This window comes from Elgaria multicarinata, chromosome 3 (assembly GCF_023053635.1).
Source record: "Elgaria multicarinata webbii isolate HBS135686 ecotype San Diego chromosome 3, rElgMul1.1.pri, whole genome shotgun sequence".
NCBI lineage: Eukaryota > Metazoa > Chordata > Lepidosauria > Squamata > Anguidae > Elgaria > Elgaria multicarinata.
In genome coordinates, this window is record NC_086173.1 from 163430270 (window position 1) to 163441966 (window position 11697).

At 47.1% G+C, this 11697-nt stretch overlaps 1 protein-coding gene across 1 annotated transcript; it reads left to right on the forward strand.

Moving 5' to 3' along the window:
• The first annotated feature begins 836 nt into the window (after positions 1-836).
• LOC134396380 (gastrula zinc finger protein XlCGF57.1-like) lies at positions 837-11326 on the forward strand. The gene is made up of 3 exons (XM_063122861.1): positions 837-912; positions 1888-2006; positions 9225-11326. Exons 2-3 carry the CDS (start codon positions 1970-1972, stop codon positions 10925-10927), a joined length of 1740 nt encoding a protein of 579 aa, XP_062978931.1. The 5' UTR covers positions 837-912; positions 1888-1969; the 3' UTR covers positions 10928-11326.
• The last annotated feature ends 371 nt before the right edge of the window (positions 11327-11697 follow it).

Here is an 11697-nt window from a genome sequence, read left to right on the forward strand (position 1 = left end):
AGTCACTCCGAGTCAATAAAGGAAACGGAGCCATTCGCGTCTTCCCCGCCCCTTCTCCCACCCTTCTTAGGCACGAAACCAAACTCTGGCGTTTCCTGCCCTGGATGCAGCGGAGAGCGGCCGGGGGCCTTTCAGGGCTCTTCTCCCACTCTCTGCTCAGGACCCCCGAACCTTTCAGGCTGCCCCCTCCCGCCCGCAGCCCCTGCAGCCCCTTCCTGCCGTGACACCGGGCTCAGCGGGGGAGAAGCAGGAGGGTGGCAGAAGTTTCGCCTCCTTCCTTCGTCTGGCGTGAGTGTCGCGAAAGCCAGTTCCTGCCTCCCTCTCCCCTCCCGGGCTTGTAGTCCCAGGCTGACGCTGGCTCCGTGGCGAAAAGGGCTCTTCTGGTGAGTTCAAGATGGGCTTTTGGGGAGGCGGCGGGGCAGAAGTCCGGGCGGGCAGAGCGCAGCGTCCCTCTGCACGGGGGCTTTGCCGTTTCTCTCCTTTCCAGAAACCTGCAGCTGCTTCGACCTCTGACTGAATCCGCTGTCCCATATTGGGCTTGGGTAGGAGGGGAGCCACTTAGGAAAGCCTTGGGGGGAATCTTTTGCGGAAGGGATCGACCCTTCGAGGCGGCGCAGAAGTAATTTTGAGTCAATGAAGGAAACGGAGCCATTTCCTGCTTCCTGGCCCCTCGGTCCGTCCCTCCCTCCCTTCTTAGGCGCGAAACCAGGCTCTGGCGTCTCCCCTCCTGGATGCAGCGGGGGCGGGGGCTGGGGGCACTTCGGGGCTCGTCTCCCCCTCTCTGCTCAGGACCCCCGAACCTTTCAGGCTGCCCCCACCTGCCCGCAGCCCCTGCAGCTCCTTCCTGCCGCGAAACCGGGCTCCGTGGGGAGGAAGCAGGAGGGTGGCAGAAGGGCGCTTGCTTCGTCCTGCGTGAGTGCAGGGAGGGAGGTGGGGAGGGCGGTGGGCCCAGGCTGGGGGGTGGCAGAAACGGGGGGCAGGAGGGCACGAGGCGGTGGTTGCCAGAAGTGAGGGGCGGCAAGAGGAGGGGGAAGACAGGGGAAGGGGGCCCGGAGGGGATTGAAATGCCATGTGTGGGGCAGGGAGGAAATCTAGGGCAAGAGGGGCAAGAGTCGAATAGCATTGAGGCCTCGCTCTGTTCTTGGAGTTGGAGCCTCTGCCCCTGAACACAGGCACCATTTCCGCTCGTGTGACTGTGAATATAACAGGGTGCTTTTCAAAAGGCACTGCTCCTGCCTTGGAGGGGTTCAAGGGATCCTGAGTGGGGTGGGGATCTGGTGATGGGACTTGCGGGTTTCATTATGGCAGGGGGCGGGTAAATAATGGTGTTAAACTGCAAAGGGGGGGTTGCTTTTCCCTCCCTCCCAAAAACCTGCAGCTGCTTTAACTTGTGCGCTCCGCCATTAAGGGTTAACATGGGTGAATCTGCAGCGCTAGACCGGGGCGGGGGGCACGTTTCAGAGGATGTTGCAAAAGGCCTCTACCCTTCAAGGCACCCTAAAAATTATTTTAAATACATACATACATACATACATACATACACATACATAAAACAAGCCAGGGACTGGGAAGGACCTGGTGGGTTCAAAGTGGAATTTTGTTTTGCAGCAAACTCCAGGATGGAGAGATGGAGGGCAGACACAGACAGGAAATTCAGGCAGCTTTTGACAGGAAACAAACTAGTTTAATGGCTGCTTTTCCAGCTGCGTTCTTATGTTTGATTGCAGGCTTTTGTATGAGGGGATTTCACTCTGATGTATTCCAACTATCCTAGAAATGTGGTTGAAAGGTGGTATGTGAATCCTGTAAATCCATCCATATGAAAATGAACCTTCCATCTGCTTCCCTGACTGTTTTGCCATGAGGAATGCCTCCTCTTTCTTTCAGCTCCTGGTGTCCTTGAAGGAGGGTCCCGGACATTTCACCCTGGAGGAGTGGGTTTGTGCTGGATCCAGGCCAAAGGAAAGTCATGGAGGAAAACGATGGGAATCTCTCGGCTTCCTTGGGTAAGATCCTGTTGCCTTGACTGACAGATGTTAGGAGGGAGCGGGGTGAGAACAGGACAACTCAGGAAGGGCCTTGTGCTGGGTTTTTGATGGTGTTTTACTTCATAAGAAATAATGAAGAGATGTACTGGATCAGACCAAGGGTCCATCTAGTCCAGTGCTCTGTTCACACTGTGGCCAAATGGGAAATCCAAAAGCAGGTCGTGAATGAAATAGCACCTTCCTGCCTGTGTTCCTCAGCAAATGGTGTACATATGATTACGGCCTGTGATCCAGGACGTAGCACCTAGCCATCAGGATTAGTAGCCCCTGATAGCCTTCACCTCCAGGAATTTATCCAACTCCTTTTTAAAGCCATCCCAGGTCATCACTACATCTTGTGCTAGTGAATGCCATAATTTAACTATCAGGTCTCCCCTTAGCCTCATTTCCCCCCAAACTAAACAATCCCAGCTGTTGTGACCTTCCCTCCTAGGTAACATGCTCTTGATCATTTTAGCTGCCTTTTTCTGTACTTCTTCCAGCTATACAATATTTTCTTTTAGGCATGACCAGAACGGCACACAGTATTTCAAGTCTCGTGGCTTTTGTATAAAGGCAGTGTTGTTGTTGTTATTCTTACTTGATAACATTTATATCCCACCCTATTTCACAAGAAACTCAGGGCAGTGTACAGGTAAATCATACAAACAAAAAGCAATAAATAAAAACAAATCAAACCATTAATCTAAAACCAGTACAAAATTTTAAAACAGTGAAAACCAATTAAAACAATTGAAACTATATGGCGGCTTGGTGAATTTAGCCATCAAAGGCTTTTTTAAAAAGCCATGGCTTAACCTGGTGCCAAAATGAAGCCAGTGGCGGCACCAGTCGGGCCTCCAAGGGGAGGGCATTCCACATCCGTGGGGCCACCACAGAGAAAGCCCTCTCCCACGTCCCACTATAGTGTATCTCTCGCATTGATGGAACTCAGAGGAGGGCTCCTCCAACAGACCTCAAGTCTCTGGCAGGCAGATATAGGGAGAGGCGCTCCCTCAAGTATCGAGGTCCCAAGCCGTTTAGGGCTTTAAAGGTCATTGCCAGCACCTTGAGGTCCCACCGGAAGCGTATAGGCAATTCCCGGTGTTATATGGTTTTTGTGGGATGTAACGGTCAGCGTCCGGTATTTGTGGATCAAATGATTTAAGACAAAACAACGCTCTATTGTGCTCCTTCCCTGCCTATACCCAGCCTGCTCTTTGGCCAGGATATCATTTTCCTCAGCCCAATTTTGTAACTTATCCAGAAGAAACCTACTGTAACCTTTTGACACTATGCCCAATAGACTGATGGGTCTATAGTTATTGGGATCAGTTTTCTCCCCCTTTTTATATATAGGAACAATAATACTAGAATGCCATCCGTCAGGGATATTACCTGTTAGGTTAATTTAAGAAAACAATTTTGCTAGAATTGGAGCCCACCAGTTAGCATTGAATTTAAATAGTTCAGGAGGGAGCATGTCTTCACCTGGGGCCTTCCCCTCTGTTAGCTTATTCAGTAGGCTGCTAATCTCGATGGCTTTGTTTGACAGGGAGGTCTTTGTTTGGCCAACCTTTATATTCCTCAGGACCAAAGAAAATCCTCTCAAAATGATGTTGCCACGTTATTGCCGGGATTTGTGTTTCCAAATGCAACCTGGTATATAAGCCAGAGTGAACCATGTTCCAGAATTTCCCCTCGTTCTTCTGATTTGCCGCTTGGCCAAAGTCATCCCACTTTTGCCTTATATAATACGCTGCCTTCTTCCTCCTCAGTAGGGCTTTATATGTTAATTTTTTCTTCACCAAGCTTTTAAGGGCCGTATTTGTGTTCGTCCTTCTGGCCATTCTAGTAGATCTCATTACGTCTCTTTTCATTATTCTACGATCTTTATCAAACCAATTTGCACTCCGTGGTTTAGGGGCCGCCAAACTTACACGAGATGTGGTTTCAAAAGTTCTGCAATCAAATGGTAGCCCTCCGTGGACTCCAACCTTCCTGCTACAATTTTAAGTTCCGTCAGCACAGGCCCGTGTAGCAGGTGTTCCATCTTGGCGCTTAGCAAGTCTGACCATTTTATCCGTCTGCAGCCGTTGGAGGCCAACCCAATTGGAGAAGTCCTTTTTTCCTGGGCTTGCGATTGCATCACTAATTTAATAGGATAGTGATCACTCTCCGGACCGTCTTCTACTGAGAAGCTTTTAACATTCCAAAATAACCTAGGCGAGATTAAAAAATAGTCCACAACACTGCCCCCTCTTGGTGAAAGATAGGTGTATTGTCCGTTTGACACATCCACTGGGCTACCATTCAGCATCAACATGGAATGTTTATATGCTAAGGATATAAGGTTCTTGCCATTCTTATTTATTTTCTTATCTCGCACGTTCCTTTCCAGGAAAAAATCATTTTCAAAGTGCATATCTAGTTGTTTTGAAAATTCTGCATTTGTTTGTCCTACTCAGGCATTTAAATCGCCTCCTAAGATGATCTGAGCATTCTCATAATGCAGTTCAATCTTGCTTAATGTCAACTCCAAAGCTGGCCATACAGGTGGCCTTAGTATTATCGAGCTTTCCGGGGGAACATGTGTCCCTTTGCAAGGAACAATCCTTACTGGGTGGAATGTATTTGTCTGTACCTGCTACAGCTGGAGATTCTCCTTGGTGTATGTTATTTTGGGCCATGTTGATCTTTTCCCCACCGCCCTCTGTTTGTATCTCTTCCCCTTTCCGAACCTTACTCTGTCTGCTCTTATTTCTGCTCTCGTTATTATCCTGTCTGGCCTTCGGTATTTTGAAGAGGGGACTATAATTCAGCCCTTTTATTTTCTTCTTTTGGCTTGCCCTTTTCTCATGCCTGTTCCCCGTCTCATTCCTTAAGCATTTCTTGACCCCTTTCTTCCGCCCTACCTTTCTCTTCCCTATTGAGGGTTTCTTGCTTTGGCCTAGCCTGTTGTTTTGCTTCCTCTTCCCACACCTTTTATGCTCCTCACGATCACTCCTATCCAAAGTGTCTGCTTGCATCCCCAACTCCTTAGCTATGGTGTCCAGATGGGGTGACAGAAGTGCAATTTCGTTATAACAGGAGGAGACTTCATTAGTTGATAGCTCCAAGTTGGAATTTAATTCTGCCTTCTCCTGAGGTATTAGTTCTTGATTTACTGTTAATATTTCAAGGCTGATTAGAGCTGTCAAAATCCCATTATTATTATTATTATTTATTTATATAGCGCCATCAATGTACATGGTGCTGTACAGAGTAAAACAGTAAATAGCAAGACTCTGCCACATAGGCTTACAATCTAATAAAATCATAGTAAAACAATAAGGAGGGGAAGAGAATGCAAACAGGCACAGGGTAGGGTAAGCAGGCACAGGGTAGGGTAAAACTAACAGTATAAAGTCTGCACAACATCAAGTTTTAAAAGCTTTAGGAAAAAGAAAAGTTTTTAGTTGAGCTTTAAAAGCTGCGGTTGAACTTGTAGTTCTCAAATGTTCTGGAAGAGCGTTCCAGGCGTAAGGGGCAGCAGAAGAAAATGGACGGAGCCGAGCAAGGGAAGTAGAGGCCCTTGGGCAGGCGAGAAACATGGCATCAGAGGAGCGAAGAGCACGAGCGGGGCAATAGTGTGAGATGAGAGAGGTTTTGAGTTTTCAGTCCCCTTATGTCTTGCTTTAAGCTTTCTATTTCTTGCAAGATCTTTGTGAACATCTCCCCATTCAGAAAGCAGAATTTAGATAGAATCATAGAATAGCAGGGTTGGAATGGGCCTACAAGGCCATCGAATCCAACCCCCTGTTCAATGCAGGAATCCACACTAAAGCATCCCCCTGACAAATGCTTGTCCAGCTGCCTCTTGAAGGCCTCTAGTGTGGGAGAGCCCACAACCTCCCTAGGTAACTGATTCCATTGTCGTACTGCTCTAACAGTCAGGAAGTTTTTCCTGATGTCCAGCTGGAATCTGGCTTCCTTTAACTTGAGCCTGTTATTCCATGTCCTGCACTCTGGGAGGATCGAGAAGAGATCCTGGCCCTCCTCTGTGTGACAACCTTTTAAGTATTTGAAGACTGCTATCATGTCTCCCTTCAATCTTCTCTTCTCCAGGCTAAACATTCCCAGTTCTTTCAGTCTCTCTTCATAGGGCTTTGTTTCCAGACCCCTGATCATCCTGGTTGCCCTCCTCTGAACACGCTCCAGCTTGTCTGCGTCCTTCTTGAATAGTGGAGCCCAGAACTGGACGCAATAGTATCTCTTGGACGTTTTCATTTTGATCCTTAACAGTCACACCCTGTGAGAGGGTTTCATTAGTTAACGCTTCAGGTTTTTCCTCTGAGGTAGCAGTCATTGGGGGTGGATTGGGGCCCTTGATCTTTTAGCTCCCTCTCAGCTGCAGTAGATTGATTTTCCGCACTACAGGGAGAGAGTTCTTCCTGTAAGCATACAACGTCCTGACTGTGGCCATACGTTTTATCTAACATTTTAGTTAGCAACCTTTCCCCTCCCAAATGGGACCAAACCTTCCCCTCCCTCAGCCCAGAATTTAACCCTTTGCAGTTTTCCACTTGGGCAATCTCAGATTCTAAATTAATAGCCCCCAATTCAGATCATTAGTCAAAACAATTTCCGCTAAAATAACCATAAAGCAATGCAAAGAACAGAACAAAGACATTTTCAAGAGGCACATAAAACATACCACATTTTCTAGCGCCTGAATGGAAGAGGGTCTGGAGACCCAGGGGGTCGGTGCTGCCTGCAGCTGGTTCGCCACCACCTTTTTTAGCACATTGCTCAGAAATGGGGTATTTGTGACCATACAAGGGTTAGTATAGCTCTCCAGCTCCAGGGAGAGTTTTCTCAGGAGTGGCCGGACCTCTTCCCTCTTCAAGGCTGCAGGGACCTCTTCCCTCATGCAAGGGTGCCTTCATCACTCCCCTGATCCACCCATCCAAACCCCTAAGTAGCTTGTACAAGCCGTGAAGGGCACGGGCAGAGGTGGGGTGGCCAGATGGAAGCGTCTTGTCCACATCTGCAGGCTTCAAAACCTGAACTTGATCCCTGAAAACAGAATGAGTCAATTTAGGCATGATGGCTTAATTAGCCCAGCAACAAAGAGGAGGCAAACTCAAAAAAAGAGAAGAAAATTTTATCGTACTCTTCGGAGATCATAGAATCATAGAATAGCAGAGTTGGAAGGGGCCTACAAGGCCATTGAGTCCAACCCCCTGCTCAATGCAGGAATCCACCCTAAAGCATCCCTGACAGATGGTTGTCCAGCTGCCTCTTGAATGTCTCCTTCTTCAGGACCTATCAATCAATCAAACAAATTGAAAGTAAGAATAATATCTTATAGACAAGCAAGGTCAAAGGGGTTATCTACGTTAGAATTCCACATTTTTAAAAGCAACTTTTAAAGTAAACACCAACTTTAACATAACATACAAGATTTCCATGTTTCTACTTCTAATAAAAGAATAGTAAAAACAATGTCAATTTATATTTACATAGCCTTTAACAAATCCACTCATGGGTTGTCACGTTGTCTGGTGGGAGTTTTTTTAAACCCATGATGGCTTATTGGGCCAAAATAACCCACTTTGATACCCCACGGTCTGCAGAGTGGGTTAATTAGTCCATTGTGGGTTATCGTGTTGTGTGGCGGTCACCATGGGTTCTTTTGGATGACTGCAGCAGCTGTGCGACAAGAGTGGTCAAAACAGCTGCTGCTTTGCTCCTGGCTGGCTTAGTGCTCAGGAACACCTTAAAGCCAACAAACCAGCAGTGTAGAGGTGGCAGGCTATGACGTTTGGTCCCAATCCTACAAACCGCCAAACTTTTCTAGGCATCGCTGCCTTTTGGGGCCACCTGGGATTTTTGCTCCTCTGAAGTAAATGCGCAGGGTTTTGATGGTGGATCGGGTGCCTCCCAATTAGGAGAGGCTGTGTGTGGAGTTTGGTCCCAGGTACTGGCTTCACGATATGTGTACTGCTGCATCTTAAGAGAAGCAACTCTTCTTTTAGCATTAGCTCAGCCTGAAAACTGGATTGCAACTCATAAACTAAATTAATTAAATAATAATTTGGAATAAACATTCATGTGTGTAGTCTTTTTCAAAATCAGTGTACTTTGATTTTGAAAATGCCATTTAAAAAAGACATTATTGGTTTTTGTTATTGATTGTATTGTTTGTTTGCTTTTATTCTGTATCTTAGCCTGAAAGCTGGATTGCAACTCAAACTAAATTAATTAAATAACAACAACAAATTGATCTTATCCCCAGAGCCACTGGAAAAGCTGAACCGGACAGCTACTTGAGAAAGCCCTGCTATGCAGTGGGCAAGATTATGCGCTCTTCTGCATGCTCAGTCATTTTCATGATGGGTCTTTCACGGCTTGCGCTGCTGTTCTCTTCCTACCCACGTTTCACTGCCTGGAGCTCTCAGCTGAACCAGGGGCCCCTCAGGACTCCCTGGTGCTGAAGACGGCATTCAGGAGCGAACGTGTCCACCATGGCACATCACATCTCTCTATTCCACAGAGCAACCAGGGCCTCGACAGCATTGCTGGCTCTGGTGCTGGAAATTCCCCTAGAGCACTCAGGAATCCTTCAGAGTCCATGAGTGTTTGGGTGCAGACCATCTTAATGTGCCCCCCCCCATTGCACAGAGAGGGAGTGGTACTGTGGGATCAAACGTCACCTGGAAGTGAACTGACCATGAGAACAGTGTGATTTCCACCCCCAATATTGAGAGCATTCCGCTTATTCCCTGAAGCAAAGGGATTGCCCTGCCCTGTGTGTTGGGCTGATGACAAACTGAGACACCCACATGGTGACCATCACGTCCCGAGCTGGTCCTGTTAAGGCAATTTCCATGTGGATGATGATGTCCCTCAGGACCAAAGTCCTAAGGCTGTCTAACGCCGTATCCAAGAGCGCCTCAACCAGCTCTGGGAGCCCATCATGACTGTCCTGGCTAAACACTTTTCTCCCTTTGAATGGCGGTGAATATCAAGTCAGTGGTTAGGGCCTAGTTTGTGAGTGGACCGGCCTGGCCACCGAGTCTTTGAAGGCCTGTGCAGCCAGAGATCCCATTTCCGTTCTGAAGTTCTCCACAGCAGTTGACCCGGCTGGGTCCTTGATTTGAAAGTCTGTTTCTTCTTGGCACTCACTTTCTGTTTCTCTCTTTAATTATGCAGGGAATGTGTGTGAGGTAGCAAATGAAAGGGAAAGCGATAAAGTATCAGATGTGGCAAAGAATTTCGGGAATCGGCATAGAATGAAGAAGCAGAAGGGCAAGCTTAGAAAGAAGCAGAGGAATAAATCCATTGCTTGTCTGGATGGTGACTTCCATGAAATACCAGTTCATGGAAAAACGTCAGGAAGGACCAATAAACCTGATAATGGGGAAAAGCTTGCTCATAAGTCAGAACTTGCTAACTATTGGGAAACGAGCACAGGAAAGAAACCCTTTAAATGTTTGGAGTGTGGAAAGAGATTCAGTCGGAGTGGAAGTCTTACGCTACACTTAAGAACTCACACAGGGGAGAAGCCATTTAAATGCCTGGAGTGTGGAAAGAGCTTCAGTCAGAGTGGAAGTCTTACGCTACACTTAAGAACTCACACAGGGGAGAAGCCATTTAAATGCCTGGAGTGTGGGAAGAGCTTCAGTTCGGGTCATGTACTTACTTCACATCAAAGAATTCACACAGGGGAGAAGCCTTTTAAATGTCTGGAATGTGGGGCATGCTTCCGTCAGAGTGGAGATCTTGCAGTACATCGCAGAATTCACACAGGGGAGAAACCGTTTAAATGCCTTGAGTGTGGAAAGAGCTTCAGTACGCGTAGTCGCCTTAACTCCCATCACAGACGTCACACAGGGCAGAAACCTTTTAAATGTCTGGAATGTGGAAACTGCTTCAGTTCAAGGGGAGAGCTTACTTTGCATTGCAGAATTCACACAATGGAGAAACCATTTACATGTCTGGAGTGTGGAAAGGCATTCAGTCGGAGTAGCAACCTGGCTTGCCATCAGAGGATTCATACAGGGGAGAAACCGTATCAATGCATGGAGTGTGGAGCGAGCTTCCCACGGAGTCATCACCTTACTGCTCATCAAAGAATGCACACAGGGGAGAAGCCATTTAAATGCCTGGAGTGTGGGAAGAGCTTCAGTCGGGGTGATATACTTACTTCACATCAAAGAATGCACACAGGAGAGAAACCCTATCAATGCTTGGAGTGTGGAAAGAGCTTCTATTGGAGTTCTGATCTGACTAAACATAGTCGAACCCACACAGGAGAGAAACCATTTAAATGTTTGGAATGTGGGAAGAGCTTCAGTCAACGCTCATCCCTTACTGTACATGAAAGAACTCACACAGTGGAGAAACCATTTGAATGCCTGGAGTGTGGGAAGAGCTTCAGTCTGAAGTGTCACCTTACTTCCCATCAAAGAATTCACGCTGAAGAGAAACCGTATAAATGCCTGGAGTGTGGGAAGAGTTTCCGTTGGTCCGAGCAACTTACTGTACACAAAAGAAGCCACACAGGAGAGAAACCATTTAAATGCCAGGAATGTGGGAAGAACTTCATTCAGAAGTGTGACCTTACTAGACATCAAAGAATTCACACTGGAGAGAAATCGTTTAGATGCCTGGAGTGCGGAAAGACCTTCCGTCGGAGTCATCACCTTACTTCCCACCAAAAAACTCACACTGGAGAGAAGCCATTTAAATGCATGGAGTGTGGGAAAAGGTTCCGTTCTGGCCATCACCTTACTATACATCATAGAATCCACTTAGTGGAGAAACCTTTTAAATGTATGGAGTGTGGAAAGTGCTTCAGGAAGAGTGGGCAGCTTATTTCACATCAAAGAAGACATGCCAAGCCAACATTTTAAATGCCTGTCGTGTGGAAAGAGCTTCTGATGGAAACATTGTCTGACTTCACTTCAAAAAACGATGGAAATGCTGCCAATATGCTGAAACCTATTCTCATCAATCAATCAATGTACCTTTATTGGCATAAAACAACCACAAACCATACAAAAACATCATGACATTCTCCAGACAAACTAGTACTCTTACATTGTGCAAAACAGCCTGCTAGTATAATAGACAGTACTAATCTCCCTGCTGACTATTCCACCATGCCTCTGGGTGTTGCTCCCGGTCTTTGATAGGTCATTACATAATGGGTAAATAATGCAACATTTTCAAGCATTCCCCTCCCCCCCCCCCCACCGGCAGATAATAGGGTCTTGCTCCATCTACAACTCGGATAGTTTGCCCTTCTCAACCCCAACCGTGGCTCACCTCTTTCCTCCGCTACCTTCGCTCTTGTTCCCGGGCAGCTGAACGCCTTTGGCGTAAGACCAGGGACAGGGCGGACTCTCCTCTTTCTCTTCTGCCATTTCATTGGCCAAACAGCAGTACTACTCAACGCTGATCCAGTCAAATGCTAGGCATCCCCAGCGGCTCTTTGCATCCTTCAATTCTCTTCTGAAGCCTAATCCGCCATCTCTCCCCGCCTCTCTGTCTGCTAATAACTTTGCCTCTTTTTTCAATGCTAAAATCCAAACTATCCGCTCTGATCTGGCCAGCTCTGCTCCTCTTCCAGTTCCTGTTCCTCATCTGTCAGTTCCTCCTGCAAATTTCTCTGCGTTTCCTT

What these genes read in the sequence shown, in the direction of transcription:
- LOC134396380 (XM_063122861.1), top strand. Translation starts at nt 1,970, where the DNA reads ATGGAGGAAAACGATGGGAATCTCTCGGCTTCCTTGG. An exon ending in GAATCTCTCGGCTTCCTTGG is followed by an intron (nt 2,007 to 9,224) that starts GTAAGATCCTGT and finishes TTAATTATGCAG; the next exon opens with GGAATGTGTGTGAGGTAGCA.